This window comes from Ahaetulla prasina, chromosome 3 (genome assembly GCF_028640845.1).
Source record: "Ahaetulla prasina isolate Xishuangbanna chromosome 3, ASM2864084v1, whole genome shotgun sequence".
In the NCBI taxonomy this organism is placed as follows: Eukaryota; Metazoa; Chordata; class Lepidosauria; order Squamata; family Colubridae; genus Ahaetulla; species Ahaetulla prasina.
In genome coordinates, this window is record NC_080541.1 from 123,922,877 (window position 1) to 123,947,141 (window position 24,265).

General features: G+C 36.2%; 1 protein-coding gene across 2 annotated transcripts in view; it reads left to right on the forward strand.

Moving 5' to 3' along the window:
* The window catches only part of SOAT1 (sterol O-acyltransferase 1), a 35,415-nt gene extending 12,514 nt beyond the window's left edge, over window positions 1-22,901 (forward strand). The window contains exons 3-16 of one of the 2 annotated variants that reach the window (XM_058177226.1): window positions 711-769; window positions 2,063-2,190; window positions 2,282-2,341; window positions 4,826-4,933; window positions 6,062-6,344; window positions 11,113-11,191; window positions 11,925-12,006; window positions 13,683-13,728; window positions 14,834-14,963; window positions 16,545-16,642; window positions 17,725-17,823; window positions 18,729-18,864; window positions 19,402-19,547; window positions 20,313-22,901. In XM_058177226.1, coding sequence (XP_058033209.1) covers window positions 711-769; window positions 2,063-2,190; window positions 2,282-2,341; window positions 4,826-4,933; window positions 6,062-6,344; window positions 11,113-11,191; window positions 11,925-12,006; window positions 13,683-13,728; window positions 14,834-14,963; window positions 16,545-16,642; window positions 17,725-17,823; window positions 18,729-18,864; window positions 19,402-19,547; window positions 20,313-20,369 — 1,511 coding nt within the window. In that variant the 3' untranslated portion in view covers window positions 20,370-22,901. Of the gene's footprint in view, window positions 1-710; window positions 770-2,059; window positions 2,191-2,281; window positions 2,342-4,825; window positions 4,934-6,061; window positions 6,345-11,112; window positions 11,192-11,924; window positions 12,007-13,682; window positions 13,729-14,833; window positions 14,964-16,544; window positions 16,643-17,724; window positions 17,824-18,728; window positions 18,865-19,401; window positions 19,548-20,312 lie in introns of both variants that reach the window. The other variant, XM_058177225.1, reaches the window with a different exon arrangement.
* Window positions 22,902-24,265: the final 1,364 nt, after the last annotated feature.

Genomic DNA, 24,265 nt, shown 5'->3' on the forward strand with positions numbered 1-24,265 from the left:
TAATATAAGCAGAAGCCAATAATAAAGCTTAATTCCTAATAAATGATTTCTAGCAGTATATCATATTAGAAGCAAACAGCAAATATTGGTTTAATCAGTAACAATTATATAGTACCATAAGCAATTCATAATAAAAGCAAATACCCAATATTAGTTTGATTCATAAAAGCAAATACCCAATATTAATTTGATTACTGTACTCCTTCAATATAATATAAATATATTTTATCTGTAGTACCTGAACCTGTAAAAGTGGGATCTGTATGCTTAAATATAAAAACAGCTAATTCCTGCCATATAGAAAATCAGAATGTCATGGAGGCTAAAATTAGGCTAAAATTCTGCTTTTTGATATATGTTTTTTCTTTTTTTATTAAATGCCCTGAGTAGTTCTTCAAAATTTTCTGTGCCAATTACCTTCAGTTCTTGAGCTTACAAATAGCTATTTTTCTATAATGTGTAAGAACTCCTTTGAGGCAGGGAACATTTTGACTTTGGAAGAGTTATTTTTCTGATAGATAACAAAAGAATCAAATTGCCATGCTTATACAGGTGAGTGCATAATTTGGAGGGGGGGGCCTAATTTCCTATATGGATTTTAACATAGTATACTTTTAGATATATATTTTTCCTGTATGGATGTTATATTTATGTTTTGAAGATATGTAGTGAAGTTTGAAGATGACAAAGCATGGTTTGTTTTTCCTTAGGTCGAATTGATGTTGAACATGCAATAACAAGAAAGATGCGACTCTTAACAGAAGCAGAGGTAAATAAATGTCACCAATAAGGTTTCTGGGGTTAATATATCGCTCTGCCTATCTGTTTACAAGCAAGTTGGCCTGTTGTCAGATTTCCCAGTCTCATGTTCTGAGATCTATTAATTCTCAGAATTTCCATTGACCGTGTTACATCGAAATTGTGGGGATCTGAAGGAATTATATTGCTACTAGAGACTGTTGTACAGGTAGACCTCGGCTTACAATCACAATTGAACCCAAAATTTATCTTGATAAGAGAGACATTTGTTAAGTGTGTTTTGCCCCATTTTACAACTTTTCTTGCTACAGTTGTTAAGTGAATCATTGCAGCTGTTAAGTTAGTAACCCCATTGTTAAGTGAACTTGGCTCCCTTATTGTCTTTCCTTGTCAGAAGACCTCAAAAGCTGATCACATGACCCTGGGACACTGCAACCATCATAAATATGAAGCAATTGCCAAGTGTCTGAATTTTGATCACATGGCCATGGAGATGCTGCAATAGTCTTACGTGTGAAAAATGATCATAAATCACTTTTTTCAATGCCAGTGTAACTTTGAACAGTCAGTAAACAAATTGCTGTAAGTCAAGGACTACCTGTACTAAAAACGGCCACTTTTTAAATTAAAATTTAGTTTGGCAATTTAATTTTTAGATCAGTAAAAAAGTGGTTCATGTTTTTATTGTTTTATGTGGAGAGTTAGACAGCAGTGGTTGATCAAACAAAAAGCTTTAAAAAAAAACCCTGCCTTTTGTGAACTTACTGAACTTGAAAGTTGAAATTTCTGGTTTGTTTGTTTTTGGCAAGTCATAAGCCAAAGTTAAACATTAACTATTTCTCCTTTTGTTTTAGAATAAAGGAGCTGCCTGCTGTTTTTCTTCTTCTATTACAAAGCAATACTGCATCAAAACAAAATTGGGGTCATAGTTCTATAAATGCATAAATTCAAAGAATTAAAAAATAAAAAGTCACAATAGTATAGACATCTGACTCCTCAATAACCGACTTAATTTATAAATTTTTGTATGCATGTGTGAAATATGGAAGTATGGAAGAGGACTAATTATATACTAATGCTAATTATATTCTAGAAGATCTCTCAGCTAATAGTTTTCACTTATTTGAGAAAAGTTTTCTCAAGAGCTCCTTCTGAATGTTTTGTCTCACAGTTACATTTATATAGCGTGGCTAGGAAAGATCCCTTATTGAGAATGTTTGAGCAAGCAGTTGTTTGGGTGAGATGTTGCTTTAAGTGATTGTGATTTTTTAATTATATTCTTTCTCTCAAATTTTATCAGCAGTTGAAGCCAGCATTCATGAAGGGTGTGGAGAAGCATTTTACTGAGGTTGTCAATAGTTTGGTTGCAAATTCTGTGCTGCTGGAATCTTCCCCATCTGCTTTTCCAGAGAAAGACAGTCTCAAAATCAAGTATGTTGGTTCTTCACTCAGTAGACTTGATTCCTTACTTGATTTCTTTACTTTTGTCTTTTTTTAATAGTGCCTGTTCCTTTCTTCACAGGGGAACAAGAGCAGCTCCGGAACATGGAAAAATTTTTATTCCCAGAAAGTCTCTCTTGGAGTGAGTATCTTTAATGAGTTTGTATATTACAGTAGTACTGATGCTAAAGTTACTATTGCTTCAGTCCATTTTGGAAAGGCGATTAAAGCACTCCAGTTTCTGTTTATGAGGGGGTAATAAAGTCACTTGTATCATTTTTATCATCTTTTACATCATTTTTTTCATACCTTCTTGGCTGAAACTGGGCATTTGGTTAGCTATGGTGTATCTAGAGTTCCCGTCAGGGATAACTACAGCACTTCACCACTTTTCCCTTTTCTACTTAAAGCTGATCTCCTGTCTAGACGTATATATCACTCTGAAGCAGGGGTCTCCAACCTTGGTCCCTTTAAGACTTGTGGACTTCAACTCCCAGAGTTCCTCAGCCAGCTTTGCTGGCTGAGGGACTCTGGGAGTTGAAGTCTACAAGTCTTAAAGGGACCAAGGTTGGAGACCCCTGCTCTGAAGTGATTCCTAGTAGATGGCTAGATGCTCTGATAAAATTTACACCAACTAAATAAAGGATTCACAATTAGGGAGGAAATGTGTTAGGTAAACTCAAGAACATATTTTCTATAGGTCAGATTCTTTTAGTCCACTATTATCACCTCTTGATAGGTAGCAGTTGTTTAGTCTTAGACAGAAGCTGTTCGTTCCTCTTCTAACTATCTGAACCTTTAAGATGAAAATTAAGTATCATTGATTAATGCTGCTTCCTGTTATATGGACAGGTAGTCTTTGACATACAACTATTCGTTTAGTGACCATTCAAAGTTACGATGGCAGTGAAAAACATGACTTATGACCGTTTTTCACACTTACGAGTGTAGCAGCATGGCTGCGGTCATGTGATCAAAATTTGGAAGCTTGGTGTGTATTTATGTATTGATGACAGTTGCAGTGTCCCGGGGATATGAAATCAGTTTTTGCAACCTTCTGACAAGCAAAGTCAATGGGGAAGACAGATTCAATTTACTAACTTTATTACCTTAACAACTGCAGTGATTCACTTAACAGCTGTGGTAAGAAAGGTCACAAAATGGGTCAAAACTCACTTAACAACTGTCTTGAGTAGCACAGAAATTTGGGGCTCAATTGTGGTCATAAGTTGAGGATTACCTGTAACTCAAGCTTTATATACAAGCTACAAACATAGTTGATATAAACACGAGATAGTCTGTTCTCCATTTTCTCATCTCTTTTCTTTCCAAGTTAAACTGTGGATAAACTATGCTTTGATTATTTCTTACCTTAGCTCAGGGGCCAGATAAAACTATTTCAGGGTGTGAGGCTGAGAGGTGTGCTCTAAGGTGCCAAATCTTGTATTCAATTAAAAGTAGTTATCTTTAAAAAAAAACATTGCTGAAACACACCATTTGGCTTTCATTTTAGAGGAAAAAAAGGACATTTGCTCAGCATGTTGATAGGAAAATGTTTCTATTCCTTCTGGTCTTGAGAGATAAACATTTCAGGAATATGATGTCCCTGCAGCATTCACAATGTCTAGAAGAAATATAAAAGTTCTTGTTATTATTCTGAGAGACAACATTGTTTTCACATCTTACTTCAGTTGAAGAACCAAAATATTGGAAAGGCATGAAAATGAATGGCTCCTTTAGTTTTACAGGTGTTTCATTCTTTGGTTTCAATTTTGTTCAAACCTGGGCTTTTGAAGTCTTACCCTCCATTTTCTTTAGAGATTTATAATAACTTGGGGGGGAAGAGAAAAATGCTCCTTAAAACTTTCTTGTGGTAATTTAGAATATATTTGTAATTACTCTTCAGTAATTAAACGAAAACCAAAAATGTTTAGGTATTTTTTGTTGTCTTTGTTTAATTTGGAGGAAATTACAGTAGGTTTAATTGTTTTTATAAGTTCAGTTTGTATCAGTTCCCCAACAATAATTATGAATCGTATTAAATATGAAACAATATTAGTGGTTTCATGCTTCTCTAATGCATCCATTCAAAAACCATTGTTTGAAGTACTTTCCTGATTTCTAGATTCCTCATGTATCAAAGAGGGGGAAGAAATGAGAAACAAGGAATAAGTTATATAGTCCAGCTCATTAGGATGGCAAATTCTAACCTATGTTAAAAGTGATAGCCTATCTAATCTTTCACAGGCTAAAGACTTATGGGCAGGCTAGATTATTCCCATGTTTCTTAGCCAGCACTGAGAAAGACATATTTAGAGGTTATTAGGTTTGTGAAGCCTGACTTAATTTGGTCTATGGAGCGTAATCTACTTTGAAGATTTGCTCAACTTTGAAATGTGAGGAATGTTTGGTAGGGAGTAGAATGGGTAGCACTCACTCATTCGTTACTTGTGTGGCATCTATTCACAAAGGTTCTGAATGCTTAACAATCATTGTGAGAGAGGGGAACCAACTAGAAATCTTGAACTTGCAATAATATTTTTAAAGATCATAATGACTAATGTTTTGTCCCTTTTTTCTAGAAATGTCCTAATTTTATTTTATCCCATTGAATTTCTTTTCATAGTGAGTTATTTGAAGTGAATCATATCCGGACTATCTACCACATGTTTATTGCTCTCCTCGTTTTGTTCATCCTCAGCACACTTGTGGTGGACTTCATTGATGAGGGAAGGTAAGAACATCTTGAAAATGTTAGCTGGAGGCAGGGTTGGTGCTGCATTTTGGCATTTGACACCTGGATCACTGGCACCTCTTCTCTATTAATGAATAAAGTTTGGAGGGAGGAATAATTACCCACCCAACTCTTTTTTGTAGAGGAAGAAAGCTGCAGAGAACCCCATGATTAAATTTACAGAGATTGCTACAACAAAGGCACTTTGCCAAGGACATGTCCTTGCCAAGGTTCTGCAGTCTTTGCAATCTGCAGTCCTTGAGTTCCTTGGGTACATTTGGATGATAACTATTTTTGTTGTTTGATATTTTATAGTAACCTTTCTCAGTGTGGCATCTGCTAGATATGTTATCTAGGGCAGGGGTCTCCAACTTGGCAACTTTAAGACTTGTGGACTTCAACTCCCAGAATTCCTTAGCCAGCAAAGTTGGCTGAGGAATTCTGGGAGTTGAAGTCTACAAGTCTTAAAGTTGCCAAGGTTGGAGACCCCTGGTCTAAGGCTAATAGAAATTGTAGGCCAACATATCTGGTCCACACTGAACTAATGAAAACTGCTTAACATTATTATTAATTATTTATTATTATTATTATTATTAATACATTATTTATGTATCTTAAAGTTTTTGCCTATTTATGGGCCTTGTATTTTTTTTTAAATGGAATAGAATAGAATAGAATTTTTATTGGCCAAGTGTGATTGGACACACAAGGAATTTGTCTTGGTGCATATGCTCTCAGTGTACATAAAAGAAAAGATACGTTCATCAAGGTACAACATTTACAACACAAATGATGGTCAATATATCAATATAAATCATAAGGATTGCCAGCAACAAAGTTACAGTCATATAGCCATAAGTGGAAAGAGATTGGTGATGGGAACGATGAGAAGATTAATAGTAGTGCAGATTTAGTAAATAGTTTGACAGTGTTGAGGGAATTATTTGTTTAGCCTTTGGGAAAAAACTGTTCTTGTGTCTTCTTGTTCTGATAATCTGATGTAAAATTATTTTGATTTAGTAGCTTTTAATTCCTCTCCCCCACCCCCAATCACACCCCAAATATTATATTTTTACCTGGTGAATGAAGTTCCATTAACCTTTTTGTTTTCTTTGATTTTTTTTGAAGGCTTGTGCTAGAATTTGATTTCCTCGTTTACTCTTTTGGCAAAATTTCTATCGTCATTCCAACTTGGATTTGCATGTTCTCCTCCACGTTTCTTGTGCCCTATGTCCTCTTTGTCCGGTGGGCCCAGGGGTTCCATAGCTCCTCCCACAAGATCATCCGTTCCACTTTATTTGGGGCACTGTTTGTGTTTTTCCAAACAGTTTGTCTTGGATTTGGACCAACGTACATTGTATTGGTTTATGATCTACCGCCAGCCTCTCGTTTTATAATTATACTTGAACAGGTGAGTTTCATTATTTGCAAAGTGGATGTAAGGAACTGGAGTTTTAGGTTTTTAAATCTTAATAAGGCATAAATCTTTTTCCCCCCAGAAATATGTAGATTATTTAAGGAAAACAAGTATAAATTCTCCTTTTGTATGTGGGCAGAATGCTGTTTTTCATCCAATTAAAAAATAAAATAGAAAAAAATCAATCAAAATAGCTTATTTTTAACCAGAGGTTATTGGGAAAAATCTAGCATTTAGCAGAAAATCCCAATGTTCATCTCCAAAAATACCATATGACAAATATGCGAAGTTCAAAAGGAATAGCTACAAAATTTTATTTATGGAAGATGTCAATATGTCAACCATAAAAGTATAATGATACCTTACTCATATGGTTAAAACCCAATGAGTTAATGGAGAAAATAAAAGTAAAGGTAAATATTACTAAAATATTGATTTCTATAGTTGGAGGGATAAAAATAATTTTTTAATGGAAATGACAGTCACTAGATTATATTTATTTATTACTTTAAAAAGCAAAAAAGACAAAACATAATAATAGTTACATAATGCAAATACATAGAAAAACTATGCATAAAAAGCCAACAATTTGTGTTAATTTTCCAATTTGGACATCTTTGGAATATATATAGAGAGAGCAACTTTATTTGGATGGACAGTATTAGAGTCTAAATATTGTATTTTTCAGTGTATAAGATACACTTCCCCCTCCCCAAAAGTGGTTGGAAATGTCTGTGTGTCTTATACAGCGAAAGTTGCCAAAGCTCCACTCACTCACTGGCCCCCACACTTTGGCCTCTACCCCCAGTAATTTGCCTCCTTGCAGCAAACAGCAAACAGAGGCTGATACAGTTTCAGTACAGCCTGATTTAGCATGAGCAGCTGATTGGCGGTTGGATCAACCTCCCGGAATACCGCCTATCAGCTGTTCCAGGCTGTGGGGATCACCGCTGCCCATCGCCGCTGCCACCTATATCCCCGCCACCTGGAACGGAACCAAAAATGGGGTGTGAGGAGGCTGAAAATGGGACACATGGAGGCTAAAAATAGGGCACGCGAAAATGGTGATGGGTGGCGACAGCAGCGATGGGTGGTGGAGATCCCCGCAGTCTGGAACAGCTGATAGGCGGTATTCCGGGAGGCAGATCCAACTGCCAATCAGCTAAATCAGGCTGTGCTGAAGCTTTCCAGGCTGTTTGAAAGGCTGTTTGAAACGTAAGCCTTTCAACTATCTGGCTGAAACAGGATTAATGTCCTCTAAAAGGTCTATCATTCCGTTACATTTTGTTTCTTTGTATAAGGGTGAGGGGTGGGGAGGAACCAGCTTCAGGCATTTGATGCTTTTCCATGAGAGTCAGACATTTTACTAAATCAAATGATAAATCAATTGAAATTAAATCTTGACTTTCCAATTTGATTCAAATTTTGTCACCTTTGAATCTCCATGGTATGTCTTTAATTCAATCAGCTGCTCGGGCTAAATGAGGTTGTGCTGAAGCTGACCAGACTGTTTGCTGTTTGCTGCAAGGAAGCAAATTGCTGGGAGGCAGAGGCAGATTTTTTCCCCCTTGTTTTCCTCCCCAAAAGCTAGCTGCATCTTATAGTCTGGAGCGTCTTATTGTCCAAAAAATACGACATTAAAATTTAATGGGTTAAGTATTTAATCGGTGTTTGGAGGTTTACCTCTAGGATCACCCAGAGGAATGCTCTGTGCATCTAGTGGATAAATTTGCCTGAATTTGGTCCCAGTTCAAGGCCAAGAGTGATGTAGGCCTATGGAGATGTCTAGGGAATTGACTTACCTGGTTATCTGGAAACAGTTGGATCCTGTTGGATCCAAGGATATGGACAGAGTTCTTGGGATAGTAAACACAATCATGTCTGAACAAGATTCATGCTTTCCTGGCTGGTCAAGGCCATCTGTGAGCTGTGGCTGGATTAATTTATCTTTGAGGGACAGGATTTCTCAGCACCCTTTAAAAAGGTCTTTGTGAATCCTCTTCTCAAGAAGCTGTCAGTGAATTCCAAATGCTGGTTAGTTTTTGTCCAGTCTTCTGCCTCCCCTTTTTAGGGAACTTAGTTGAAAAAGTGGTACTGCAGTTCCAGAGGATTCTGGATGAAATGGATTATCTGAACCCCTTCTAGTGGGATTTCAGACCCGGATATGAGACAGAAATAGCATTCATTGTTCTTTTGAGGGATCTCTTGTGGGAGTGGGATGGAGGTAGTGCATCCATCCTCACTCTTCTTGACCTCTTGGCAGCTTTTGATTCCATTGATCATGGTATCTTTTTAGATTGGCTCCAGGATTTGGGGGGGGGGGTAGAGGGCCCAGTTTTGTGCTGGTTCACCATCTTCCTCCATCCCAGTCAGTGTTGATTGGGAGCAAGAAGTCCAGCCAATGGCCCCTGATCTGTGGGGTGCCACAAAGCTCAGTGCTTTGTCTGCTCCTCTGTTCTTCTTTGTTCACTCATGCCTGGTCATCTCCTGCATGGACTATTGCAATCTGTTCTATCTGGGACTACCCTTGAAGAGTATCCAGAAGCTGCAGCTGGTGCAGAATTTGGCCATGTGAGCAGTCTTGGGCAATCTGAGGACTGTGCTTGTAATGCATCTGCTTCATAAATTACATTGGGTGCTGGTTTGCTGCCAAATCCAATTCAAGATGTTCATCATTACCTTTAAAATCCTTAATGGCATGGTCTTGTTCCAATTACATTGACTCTTTCCACCTGGTTAAGCAAGGAAGGTGTGTGATAGATCACTGTTGGTTAAATAATTTTGATTGGTGGGATCTAAGATGAAAGCCTTGTATGCCTCTGGCTCTGCTCTTTGGAATATCTTGCCCTCAGAGGTGAGGTTGCCCCCTCTCCAAGAGTGTGAAGACCTGACTGCTAATTGGTGTGGTGATTGAAGAGTGGCATGCAACCCTGGGGGCGGTTGGTAGCTACCCTTTAACTCACTTTTTTAAACTATACTTTTATTCTGTTCTCCACTCTGTTTTAATTTTGCTTTTAGATATCTCACTTTGATATGGTTTTATGATTTGTATTTGTAAAATACCCAGAGTCACTTGGATAATGAGATAAAGTGTGCAAATAAGTAGTGAACTATATAAACATGACTATGACAGAAGCTAAAATTTTGAGAGGATAATGTTCTTTTGAGCTATATACCTAATATATGGAATTTGACCACTAGATCATGTAAATAGATTCTCCATGTCCTTACTATGGCTTAAAAAACTAATATTGCGACATTAGAAAGATAAATCTATGGCCCCATTTGCTCAATGGATTGAAGATCTTGCTACCTGTGAGTGGTTTCTCTACAGACAATTATACAAAGATTTTGTGCAGATAAGTATAATGAAATATGGAACTCATTTATATAAAATACAGTAGGTTAAAAACAATCATAGTTATATAAATGTAGAAAAAATTAATATATGTACTTGAATAATTTTTATACCACATATGTATATATAGATTTATAATTGCTAAAATTATGTACAGGTAGTAGTCTTCAACTTACAACAGTTCGCTTAGTGACCATTTGTCACTGAAGTTACAAGTTACAACAACCCTGAAGAAGTTACTTATTACCATTTTTCACACTTATGACTATTGCAGTATCTCCATGATCACATGATTTACATTTGTATGCTTGACTCAAATTTATGACAGTTGCAGTGTCCCAGGGACACATGATCCCCTTCTGCGACCTTCTGACAAGCAAAGTCAATGGGGAAACCAGATTTATTTAACAACTGTGGCAAGAAAGGTTGTAAAATGGGGCAAAACTCACTTAACAAACTTCTCACTTAGCAACATAAATTTTGGGCTCAATTGTGGTCAGAAGTTGAGGACTGCCTGTACTATACTTTGTTTCTTTTCTTTTTTCCTGTTGTATTTTTTCATTTTAAGCACTTTTTATGTGTAGTTTTTGTATGTATTTGCATTAAGAACCATCCCCTAGATTTTATTATAATTGCACACCATTGGGGAGTTAACTTCTTGATCTTCAGTTTTATCATTGGATAGACAGTTTTATACACATATCTTTTATTTATCTACATAATTCAAGTAATTCCAGAAGTCATTATAACCACAATTACAAAGTTAGACTGTGATGCCTTGATTCGTGTCAGGGGGGTTGGTTCCTATTTTTTTATTTCCTGCATTAAAAATTGGAGCATGTTGGAACATATTTAGAAGATGTTGGAATGGAACTATAAATTTGATCCATACTTAGGAATAATCCTAGTTTGAAAATGAGCACCGACAATCTTGTCAGGGTAGGAGGAGGAGAAGACATTTATAGTCTGGATTTTCCCCACTGTCATTCCATTTCAGTACAATAGCTATAATTTTATTAATATAATTTTGGAAAGAATTATACATTTTAAAGATATGAAGGTTATTCTGATGTATTTCAAGCATTTGGAATGTATTTATATATGAACTCTGGATTTATTAAGTAACCAGTGCAGCAAAAAAAGTACTCTTTTATGGAAGGACAACAGTATGCTAAATTTGCACTCTTGGATTGATAGCATCTGTTTGTGAGATGGCCCTTTCTTGATATAACTTTTCAAGATTTTTCTTTGTGATTATGACTTAATATTATGTTTAAAAATTGAAAATTTTGATATATAGTATGTATTTTTTCTCCTCTTATCTCATTTTCTCTTGCATATTTGCTCTTTTCCTTCCATTTTATTATTTTTTTAAACAGATCTTACTTGTCATTTTATTTATAGGTACGTTTTGTGATGAAAGCTCACTCTTTTGTCAGGGAGAATGTTCCCCGAATAATCTCTGCTACTCCTCAAAAGTCAAGTGAGTAATTGTCCCTTGCGCTAATTCTATTCTGGTAGTCCTGAACTTGCAACTATTCATTTAGTGACTACAAAAGTTACAATGGCATTGAAAAAAGTGACTTAAGACCAGTCCTTTACAACCGACACAGCATATTCAAAATGATTAAAATTTGGGTGCTTGGCGGTTACAATATCCAGAGGTCATGTCATCACTTTCCAGTCAGTTTCTGGCAAGCAATGGATTTGTTCAATGACTGCATGGTACACTTAACAATTGCAGTAATTGACTTAAGCATAGCAAAAAATCATAAAACCAGGTACTACTTTCTTAAGCACCACCTTGCTTAGCAATGGAAATTCTGATCCCAATTGTGGTCATAAGTCAAGGACTACTGGTAGTAGGTGTCAGGGATAAAACCTTCTTGTCCTTTTTGCTGTTCTGGGAGTAGCACTCTATTAGGTGGGACTGATTTACAGGCCAGTGTTTCTCAACCTCAACACATTTAAGCTGTGTGGGCTTCAACTCCCAGAATTCTGGGAATTAAAGTCTACACAGCTGAATTTGAGAAACACTGATATAGGACTTGTCCAGGCAGGCAGAACTGTATAAACTCTTCAGTTCATACCAAAGAAGCATCATTGTACTCAGAATTAATAAGAACCAGGGACAAGGTAGAAAACATGAGTTTATTTTTGTGCGTATGTTATATGTGCTAGCACCAAAATACTATTTTGTTTTCTTTTTCCTCCAGATTCTTTTCAACTTCCTAAAGTTTCCCAGTATCTGTATTTTCTTTTTGCTCCCACTCTTATTTACCGAGATGAATATCCCAGGTAATGAATAACTTTGCATGTGGCAATTTCATTTCTGTTGTGAAGGGATTGGTATTATATGCATTTGCTTGAAGTATTGCTAATTTTTAGCCAGGATGCAACTAGAGAGCCAGTTTGGTCTAGTGATTACAGCATTAGCCTAGAAAGTAGGAGATTGAGTTCTAGTCCACCCTAGCCATGAAAGCCAACTAGGTGACTTTCGGCCATTCACTCCCTCTCAGCTCGAACCACCTTACAGGGTTCTTGTGGGGAAAATAGGAGGAGGAAGGTGTGTTGAATATATTTTGCTGCTTTGAGTTATTTGTAAAAAATTAAAGTAAGATACAAATAAATAAATAACAACTAGCCTGTTGATTTTTTTCTTTAGATGTAATTTTAATAAGAATTTTAATTACAGTAATAAAAACTAATATAAACTAAACCTACAGAAAGAGAATAGTATGAAGAAAAAGTACAAGAAAAAAGAAAAATGTGATAAGAAAACATGTAAAGAACTGACTTTCAAACTACACCACAACTCTAAACAAATTAGAAACCTTTCACCTACTACAAAGTTATGAACAGATATCTCTTCATCCCATGTCCCATTACTTATCTATAAACAAAAGTATAAATCATCAACTTTTTAATTCCAGTGTCTGCAAATAGTTGCTAAAGGATTACCACAACTTTGCAAATAAAGATTTTACTTCAAATTTAATCAAATTTATCAACTTTATATTCTTTTTGCTTCTAACAAACTTAATCTCTAATTCTATGAAATGTTGTAGGATTTGAATTCTCTTCACTTGTTTATCCCATTGTATATTAAAGAGTTGCAGTCAATCAAGTATACTCATGACCAGAATGGAGCCTGCCCGTTAGAGTTGCAAGTTGTGATGGTCATTAAGTGACGTGACCGTGTGATCACCTCACTTAATGACCACCATCCCTACTCTCTCTGATACAATCATTAAGCAGAAAATGGAGTTCTTTAGCGGTGGAGGAAGCCTTGGGACATCTAACAGCGGGTGCTGGACTGTTTGCCCCAGACCTCCCAGGGCCTCCCCCACCCCCTGAGATACCCCATGTGGTGCTTCCCACCCCACAGGATCCCCACAGGCCTTGGAGCTGCTTTCCCAATGGATGTTTTCAGGCCTTGGGCTAAGCAAATGGTTGTAGACCTTATTTTTATCATAACTTTTGAATTAAATACATTGTGCAACTGCATTAGCAAACATACTTTTTATGAGCAAAGCAAAATCGCTCCACATTTCCTTTGTTCCACCCATGCTTTCAGTCCCCAAAAAAGAGGTTGAACTTTGATTATTAATTGGTTGTATGAAGCTTTCAGAACTTTTTTTCATATTCTTCTGCCTATATATTTCTACCAGCATTGTTTATTCATTTAATTACTTTTTTAAAATATCAAAGTATAACAGTATCAATAATGACTGGTCAGATTCAGAATAAAACATGCACAATGTTTTGATGAATAATGTCATACCTATCAAATAAATTTATCTACATTATATAATTGAAATATTCTGATATATTCTTATGTTGAAATTAAATTTATATTGAGTTTGCTACAATCAATATCTAGGTAGTGCACTTAATTATACTTGCTAAAAGTATGACATCGAATAATACCAAACCATTTGAGAACTGAAAAAGTGATATCATATTCTTTTCAGAACACCCACAATAAGATGGAGCTATCTGGCTACCAAGATTGCACAGGTTAGAGACTTTTCTTTACCTGACATTTCCCTGATAGAAAACAGTCCTTAGACCTAAAAGCACTTACTAGCTGTCTTGCTTGTGTATATCTATATCACTATTTTCCCCTGCTATAAATCAGAGCCTTTTTTGTTGCCTAGTGTATCTGTGGCTTCTCTCAGGTGAGTCAGATTGCTTATTACAAACCCAACATAAGATGCTGGCTTATTCGTGCCTTCCATGACCTGGTGCCTTCTAGATATGTTGAAATTACAACCAGAATTGGAACCTTTATATTATTTTGAAATTGGCAAAAAGAAAATGATTCAGATTCTTCATTGAACGGTTTCTGAATCTATTTCCAGTCTTTCAGCATTCATTTTCAGAGTTCTCAGAAACTATAGAAATAGTTCTAGAAAATGTTTAGAACCATCTGTTTTCAAAGCAATTGTTTCTTTTGTGTTTGTTTCATTTATTGAGTATTCTATATATTCGTCAAGATCCTGAGAAAATACACATGCACATAGTAATACAAATAAAGAGCAGAGGATCCATAGCTATTCTCCTGCAGCAAAGCTGAGGCATTTTAAAATAGAATATCTCCCTATTCCCATCAGTTGTGGCAACTTTGCTAGTCATATGTGGGAAGGGCCCCCTTAAAATAACTAGACTTTCCTTCCTTTCCCATTTTGGGTTATTAACTTCGGTGGCAACTAAAATCATTGACAGTAACTCACTGTTGAATCCACACCACCATTTGTTCATATGAGTCCAGACCACAAACATACATAAGGAAGGGTGATCAGAGGCATTCTGCCACTTTTTCTTTTGCCTACTGAGAATCCTGAAGCTCCACCAGAGGCAATTTATAGAAAGCCTCTCCAGAATATGGAATTGTAGCCTAAGGCAACTGGAGAGGTTTAGGTTCTGTAATTTTCTTTGCTTATAGAAGTATATTTTCCACCATTCTGCCTACATCTAGAATAATTACATTCTAAGCAGCAGTAAAATAAACGAAGGTCACTTGGGGGAGATGGATAGTCAGCAGGTTTTTTTTTTATTTGCCCTGTGATTCTTTCCAAATATCTCCGATCGTCAACTGATTTTGATTTTTCCTCTTGTGTAGATTCTTGGATCATTATTCTATGGTTACTACATATTTGTAAGACTCTGTATTCCAATGTATCGGAATTATAGCCTGGGACACTTCAGTCTACGAGGACTAGTTCTTTGCATCTTCAACTCTATTCTTCCAGGTGAGCTCCTGTAATCAGCCTGTGGCTCTTTCCTTCAAAGCTTTTGAATGCAATGCAATTACAAATGTGATATGGCTAACAGATAGACAGACACATGAGGCATGCTAGATGTATGTTAGCAAATGACCTCTGTAGGATTAGAGGAAATAAGAGAAGACAAGCATTATTTCTTTTACAGGATTTTGTACCAAAAGAACATCAGTCATGGGCAGCCCTATACTTTTCTAAAATAACGTAAATACAAATAAGCTTCTACATTGTTTGCTCCAGGGATGAAATGCTACCCATTCGCTCCAGTTTGGGCAAACCGGTAGTGATAAAAACTACCGGTTCAGGCGAACTGGTAGTTAAAAAATGCTTTAAAAAGTAAAAAAAAAGATTCCAACGATCACAAGCTGTGCCACGCAATCATTGGAAACTTTTTAAAAAACTTTTTAAAAGTATTTTTTTACTACTGGTTCGGATGAATAGGTAGTAAAAAATGCTTTAAAAAGTAAAAAAAAAAAACTTTTTAAAAAGTTGGCCGCACCTACCCAGTCACATGACCCTCCCCCACCAAGCCATGCCCACAGAACCAGTAGCAAAAAATTTTGCATTTCACCACTGGTCTGCTCCTATCATTTTCTTGGGCAGAAGAGCTCCACCTTTAATTTAAACACTTTAAATATATAAACATTGCTTCTGGATATACCATACCATGGCACATCAAATTCTGCACCATTTTATGCAGCAGTTAGTGACCAGAGTTTCTACATAGAGTGAACCCCTATTTGAAATTTTATTTCAATTACCTATATTTCGTTCCCAGAAGCATTTTACAGTATTCCTTTTTTCATATTTGACTTTCATCCTATTTCCACCGTTTGCAATCTTTCCCATTCTTTCTCCTGCTTTTATATTGACTTTTTCCTATAACAGCTTCCTTCTTGACACTTTTTTCTATCCCTTAATTGTTTCTGAGTTCCTGTAAACTCCGTTCTTGCCATTTTTCTACACAGGGACAAATATCCCCGTTTCAAATACTCCCAGCCACTAGATGTCCTTCTGCTTGGTCTATAGACACACCTACATAGATGACAGTGCTATGTGGATGTTCTGCAGAGGAGGTGGCCATCACCTTGGGCAGAAAATATAACAACTGTGAATATTTCTTCTTGAGCACTAAGTAATCCTCTACTAAGGATTACCACTTGTTGAAGCAAACGCTGTTCAAAGCAGATGTTTTAAAAATATAAAACATTTCCCTTTTTCTTATTGTTAAACTTTGTTCCAAACACCTAGTGGTCAACTTGTTCTGCTTGTTTCTTTTTCATCCTTTCTTCCATTTTGCACATTACAGTCTTGCCTTCATACTAAATCCCACTTTTCAACATGCCTTGTCACTGAGATGCTCCTGAAATCTATTCACTCAAATGCTGCCCCAGAAGGTAACTTCTTAGAAGTAATTCTTAAAAATGACATGCCATACTTGTTGTTTTCATAGGTATCATTACAATACTTAGAACACTGAACAGACTGAATGTGCAGCCTGTTTTTAAGTTAAAATTAACTTGCTTTTTTTTTTCTTTAATGCTTACCTAGGTGTATTGATTCTGTTCCTGAGCTTCTTTGCATTCCTTCATTGCTGGCTTAATGCTTTTGCTGAGGTGCTCCGCTTTGCTGACAGAATGTTTTATCAGGTAACTGAGGCATAGCCTTGCCAGACTTTTCTGAAAGATTAACTACAATGCAACAAATTGGCAAGGGGCAAGAAGGGAAAGGTGCCCATTTAAAAAGAAAGTATATGTACTTATGCTATATGTACATATGCACAGATATGCACATGCATGTTATGCATGGAGTTTACATTTATTTATTTATTATTTATTTAGACTGACTGACTGAGAGACAGACGTAATTGCCATGTGTGCATTCGACTGTCTCTTACTATGTTGGTAGTTTGGCATGGTTTTATCCAGGAAGAAAAATGCTTTGTTAGTCTTGGCAATTGCTGAAGTCTTTGAATGGCAGATGATCTTACAGAAGCTTGTTCTGAATCTGTTATGTTTTCTTTAAGCTTGTAACAGTTTCTTGTGCAGCCTAAAAACAATGATTAAAAGTAGTTTTTGAGCCATAGCAAATCTACTTTATAGTATTTTACCTACAAAGATCTAATATTCTTCTAGGGGACAAGCCCTAAAGAATACGGTGAGATCTTTTGAAATATGTTCCTTATATTATGTGAGTTTTGTGGGGTCTTCCATATGTTTTGGGATCACACCTCATCTTATTTCTGTCAATTGACTATTCCAACAAAATCTGATGGGTCATTTAGTCCAACAGATCTGGAAACATCAAGTTGAATGCTTCCATTCTAAAGTGTTTCAATAGGTTAGAAATATAAGTTGCAAGTGTTTTCTTTTTTCTCTTTCTCTTCCTTCTTAATTCCTATTGACTGCTAGTCCCTGCAGCATTCTTGGCAAGGAATTTTTGGAAGAGGTTTGCCCTTGCCTTCTTCCTACAACTGAGAGAGTGACTGGATAACCCAAGATAACGCAGCTGGCTTTGTGTCTAAAGTGTGACTAGAACTGACAGGTTCCCATTTTTTGGCTTATTGCTTTAGCCACTGCACTAAACTGGTGTAAAGTTGCAACATCTGTCAATTTAGAGATTTGAAGATTATATTTGAGGTGCTATTGAAATATTTGAAAAGCAGCAGATCCTTGATATAGTGGTCCTCAATTCTGAACTCCATTTTCTATTCTTTTTTACACCTTTTTAGGACTGGTGGAATTCTACATCTTTTTCAAACTATTACCGAACCTGGAATATCGTAGTACATGATTGGCTATATTATTATGCCTACAGAGATTTCCTTTGGGTAAGCAGCAGCAATTACTTATAAGTAATTGACTAATTATGTTGGTGCCAATTCTAAGTAACCACTTTAGATAGATTTTCTTCAAGATTTTCTGTCCATGGGATTTTCTTGATAAAATACAGAAGTGGTTTACCATTGCCTCCTTGTGCACAGAATGAAATGACAGTTTTGCCGTTGTCTCTAAAGTAATTGCCTACTCCAGCTACTTCCTATATCACTTCCGCCCAATATAGATGCCTATTTGCTTTAGCTGGCAACTGGGATGATAGTCATGTATGTAGTCTTGGCAGACATTCCCACCATTCTTCACTCATCACTCCCCCAGGAACACACCCTGCTATAAGGAAGCAGTACACCTGGACATTTTGAATTTAATCATTTTCATTTTGTGTGTTTTTATTTGATACACACATGTATTTAAGTACAAAATTTAATGGGAACTCTCTCTTCAGAGAAATATCACATATGTATTTATTTTGTGCTATGTTTACACCACTATTTCTTCTAAAGGAGTATTTGATACACACATGTATTTAAGTACAAAATTTAATGGGAACTCTCTCTTCAGAGAAATATCACATATGTATTTATTTTGTGCTATGTTTACACCACTATTTCTTCTAAAGGAGTATTTGATACACACATGTATTTAAGTACAAAATTTAATGGGAACTCTCTCTTCAGAGAAATATCACATATGTATTTATTTTGTGCTATGTTTACACCACTATTTCTTCTAAAGGAGTATACCTCCTGATGGAAAACCATATTTTTTTTAAAAAAATCTGCATTTATAAATTTCTGTACAAAGAGCTAATAGGAAGTTTTGGATGATTTCCAGAAGCTGCACAAATATTTTTTTTAATCATTGGACATTGTTTATTTTGTTTGTCTGTCAACCTCAGTTCTTTGGGAAAAAATTCAAAGCAGTTGCTATGCTGTCAGTTTTCATGGTTTCTGCTGCAGTACATGAATATATCCTGGCCGTTTGCTTGGGTTACCTGTATCCAGTCATGTTTTCCTTGTTCCTGTGTTTTGGAAGTAAGTATTAAATATATCTTTCAGCAGTATAGCAAAATGTTGAGGGGAAAAATAATTTGAATAATAAATGGCTAATTTGCAATATGTCATATAGTGAGGTTCCAGCATGGCTAGCATTTGTAAACTCTGATCCAGAAGTCATCTCTGATCTCAGATCACATTTCCTCTTTTCCAGAGCCAGTTTTGAAGTGAGGGTGGAGTTGCTTGGTGGGAATATTTTAGGAATAGAGTACTTATTGGAAAGCAGATGGAGTGAATGTAAAGCCTGTCTCTGATTTGCTGGGGAACATTGTGAGAGTAGAAGGGGGGGAAAACAGTGAAATATTCTTTCTTCCTCCTCTTAATAGCTGTGTGTTCTGCCTTTAATTTTTCCATATTGGCATATAAAATTCAAATTACATTGTTAATTTTCAACTTGACAGACTAGCCTTGTAATGTATTAAACATGTTTTATTATTGCAACAATGTTTTGATGCATTTGGTTCTGGGGGGTGGGGAATAGAGTTTACAATCTAAATGGCTGTTTCCTTCCTTCAGTGGTTTTCAACTTCATTCTCCATGATCGGCGGAAAAACCCCATTTTTAACATCATCATGTGGACATCCCTCTTCCTTGGCCAAGGTGTCCTTATTTGCCTTTATGGGCAAGAGTTATATGCCCGTCAATATTGTCCCAGGGAAAATGTGAGTAATCTGTTTGTAATAAGTATAGGTTCAGTTACTATTCAGAGCCATGAATTTAGAGACAAGAACTACAAAAAAATTCTATATGCATTATGAATTTCTCAGCTGGTATTCCAGCCCTAGAAAACTTAAGACTATGCATTCTTGGGAGACAGGGCAGGAAGGTAGCAACGAATTACATGTGCATGGAAGTTAGTAATTTCTTCATTCTATTAACTTCTTAGATTCTCCATTAGCTTTAGGTTCCACTCAGTACATTAGGATTTTCATCATCTCTGTTGTGGTGTGCAGCGCCAGAATACATCTCATAAGTGCATGTACACAATGAGACTGTATGTGAGTGAAATGTCATTGTATAATTCCCAAGTCTGGTACCTGGACTGCAGAAGTTTTTAAAAGCCTCTGGACCCAGGTAGTTTTGCTGCTTTAGCCTTGTATAAATTTACTGAAGTTCAATCTCAGGTGGAGCAGTTTCAAAACAGAGGGTTGAGATCTGAATTTGGATCTGAGTGAGTAATACCTGGAAGTGATGGCAGTTTTGATTTCTCCTCCAAAAAGTCTGTCTGGACTTTTATTAGCAAGAAGAGTCTTGTAGATTTATGAACATCCTAGGGTTCTCTATAAATTCTTTGCATTTCCTGGTAATCAAATGAAAATATATCTGGGTTATTGTGTGAGTAAATGTGGTTTATTGAATGGTTCTAGACAAGGCAAAGTATTCTATACTTTTTTGCCTAACATTACTGTTCCTCTTGTGTCTTCTAGCCAACTTTCCTGGATTATGTGAAACCACGTTCTTGGTCTTGCCCTCTTAAGATATGAAGACCTCTGGAAGCTGTCTTTAGAACCGAGATCAGAAGATGCTCTTTAGTCAAACAATAACAAATTGGGTCCAATGATATAAATGGGTTGAGCCTTTTTTTAAAAAAAAAAGAAATTGTATGTATTTCTGGAAAACGATGGCATTTTGGCGCACAAGGCAGCTAAACCTATACAAGGCCCAATAGATTATTCTCATTCCTAGCTATTCTAATATGAGCCATTTACATGCTGGTCATGAAATCTGCTAAAAGGTTAGTGAAGAAATTTCTAGTTAAGTTTTGCCTATTGCAAATAGCTCTCTGTGTAGTATTCCTTTTACCCATTGTTTCCTTAAAAAAGTAGTATTGTGTGATCTGGATAATAGTGACTATTTGCATAAGTCTTCTGTCAGAATCACACTTGAAATGAGACATTTGAACAGTATTTGTACTACAAAACGAATAGGCCAGCTGCTACTTTTGTCCAGAACCTGAGAAAAAAACAGATATGTCTATTCACACTGGGCTTAGGGGAAAAAAATAAGGAACAGTTAAGGTACCTTTACAATTTATTTTATTTCTTAAACCATATCATAAAGGATTGCTGAAATATATTACTGAGAGCCCTCTTTGGTGATGAGTCAAAGATATCCCTCCCTTGTAAGTGAATGTATTAATAGCTGGTTTAGATCACCTGCCACAAGTGGGCTTTTCCCTAATAGTAATAATATAAATATGTGATTTTGACCGATGCAGCCATGCAACAGATATTAGTAGAAATTGTAATTTGGCCTAGGGTAAATAAAAGTTGGGCATGATCCAACACTGCTTTGAAGGGTAAAATTATTGCCTGTATGAATACTGTATTGTGAAAAATGTGTCTAATGTTTTGCTTTGACATATTTCAGTATTTTTCTTTCAAATTAAAGTAAGCCCAGTGTTATTGACTGTACCTTCTAGTACTTCCTTTGATGCTTAGTATCTTAATAATCTGACAACACAGAGTGGCCATTTACTACCAGGTTCATTTATCTTTTAGTTTTTGAACTGCTAACAGAAGAACATGTTAAGTACTAAACATGTTGTGAATTACACTGCAAGCTTATAGCAAAGTTATCAGGGATAGCCCTGTGGGTTCCATTAACATTTAGACTAGGACCAGTTTCTGTAATAATGATGTGTTCTATTGAAGATCACAGAACACATTAAACAAAACGTGTTTAAAACTTTCTTTCTCTCTTTAGTTTAAGACCAATTTAAATGTGATATTATTAACTCAGTTAACAATTGTATGAGACTTTTTTTAAAGAGGTTGCCATGAAAGGTAGATTTTATACTATCTTCTCTTCCTTGTTACAATCCCAGTTTGAAAAATTTGGAAGTGAAGCTCTCTTTGTTTACAATCATAGGGAATTTTCCCCTCTAACAATAAAAAAATCACTCAGCCAGCAGATATTGTTTCATGCATTAGATTCCTGTGAGTTAGGCTTTCTCAACTATGAGCATAATATCTTCAGTATTACATTTTTTACAAGCATCATTAATATGTGATCATATGACCATTATTTTTACATTCTTTATTGATTATCACTGCAGTGATACAGAACATAATTTGTATTGAAGAACTGAGAAAAAGCATTGACTTGGAAAGCTTCAGCGTTCCAGTTAAAATAGCAGTTTGCTCAGTAACATTTCTTTGAAAGTAATAATGGGATGGATTAGGTATGGAACACCCTGAGACATATTTTTGCCAATGTGACACATAATCACTGTATTGGGAGTTGACAGATAATACCCTACAGGGCTGATATATAGCCTGTAGATAGATAGAGAACTCTGTTTCACTAGTCAGTGTGAACTATTCATAAGGCATTGGGGCTGTGACTCAAGTAAATAAAAAAATTGGAGATGGGCAAAATAAATACAGTCTGTATAAATTTCATGTCTTGCCTTAATTGATTCATGGTTCTTTAGTGCATTATAGATACTGGTTGTTGTTTCCTTTGTTTTGCCCAATTTTGTCAAACTGAACTCATATAGTTTGTTTTCTGTAGTATAACTTTAATTACTTAACTAAAATGATTTAATCTAACCACAGAAAACTAGAGTCAACTATTTTTCAGGATAAAAGCAGCTTCATAGTATTAAAAGGGCAACTGGAAGATTTTCATTATGCAAAAATATTTAAAATAACCTTTGTTTTCTGAAAATTAAACAGACCCATTTCAATACTCTGTTTAAAAAAAAATCTTAGAAGATGACAAACTGAAAGAAACCTTGGAAGATTTGATATGAGATTTACGTGACTGATATAAATTAAACCATTAATTAAGTTACATGCTGAAAGTTTTCACACTGAAACCAGCTTTTCCTAAAAAAACATTGTATATATTTTAAGAATTGCTGGCATGGAATGCTTGTATTTATATTTGGTAATTATGTTATGGATAAACCAAATAACATTTACAGAAAGAATACTGAATTTGTTATTTTGAAATAAAACTTGTGTTCTAAATTTGTTCTAAAATTTAAAAAAAATTGCGTCTTTCTTTAATCTTTTATTTCTTTAAAAGACACAAATTCAATTTTCTGTCTCCATCCTAAAGTCAAACTATAATAGGATAGGATCTGCAATTAAAGAATACAGCATGAATATAGGCGTATGGGAAATCAGGTGCCTGTATTTACCATAATGATGCTGAAATGTATCAAAACTTGCTAACGAAATATTCCAGCCCACAAGCATAAACATTAGTGCAAGCTGTAATGACATCATAAGTCATGACATTATATTCAGTATATGACATGCTTTGCCTTTCCCTTTGCAAACATGCCCATGTATGCCAGCCCAGCATTTGCAAGCCATATTACTAAAGTTATTGTGTTTAAAAAAACATTGGATTTTGTGACATAAAATCTCTGCATGAAATGTTCAGTTTAATTAAAAAGAACATATAGCTCAGGGGTTTCAAACTCAAGGCCTGTGAGCCAAATCTGGCCCGCAGGGCTGCCCTGGAAACAGCAAAGGGCTGGCCCACAGTGCCCCTGCCAGCAAAAATGGAGCTTGGTAGGTGCATGTGGCCCCCTCGGGCTCCGTTTATGGCCATGACAGCCTCCTGTGCCAGCAAAAACTGACCCATCAAAGCTCCGCTTCCGGCTGCAACAGCCTCCTGCAGCCCTCTGCCAGTGAAAACGCAGCTTGGAGAGCTGTGCACAGCCCTCCCAGGCCCCGTTTTTTGCTGCAACGGCCTCCTGCAGCCCTCTGCCAAATGGAACTCGGGGGTGGGAGGCAAGCTACGTTTTCAATGGCAGAGGGCTAGCAAAACAAACTAAAAGCAAATCAAATCTTTGCTGTTTCCCCTTTTGCATTTGAGCATGCAAGAATGGACAGGAAAGTAGAAAGGGAAAAGAGTAAAGACAAAGGAAAGATTGAAAGAGAGCAAGGAAGGAAAAATGAGGAAAGAGGGGAAGGAAGAAGAAAGAAGGAAGGAAGGAGATGACAGTGAGGGAGGGCCCTGCCTTAGCACTTGGCCACCCACAGGAGCCCCTGACAAGAGACATGGAGCTGGCCACGCTCCCTGACCCCCCTCCCCCAGATCAAACACAACTCTGCTGCGACCCTCAGTGAAATCGAGTTTAACACCCCTGACATAGTTTTTGAATAATAAAAAATACGTTACTTGGTATTATCATGAAAAGTAGTTTGAAGTATGCCCAAAATCAACTGCAATATTAACTTCACTATTATTTGCAAATTCACTCAAACAATAGCCAGTTTTGGAAAAGAATAAGGAAGAAACTTTGACTAAATCAACTTTTAATAACATCTTAGTTTCTCTCCCAATCATCATTGCAAAGAGCATTTTGGTTGAGTTCTCACAGCATGTCAGTCAGCATTTGTTTTATATTATTTGGTGT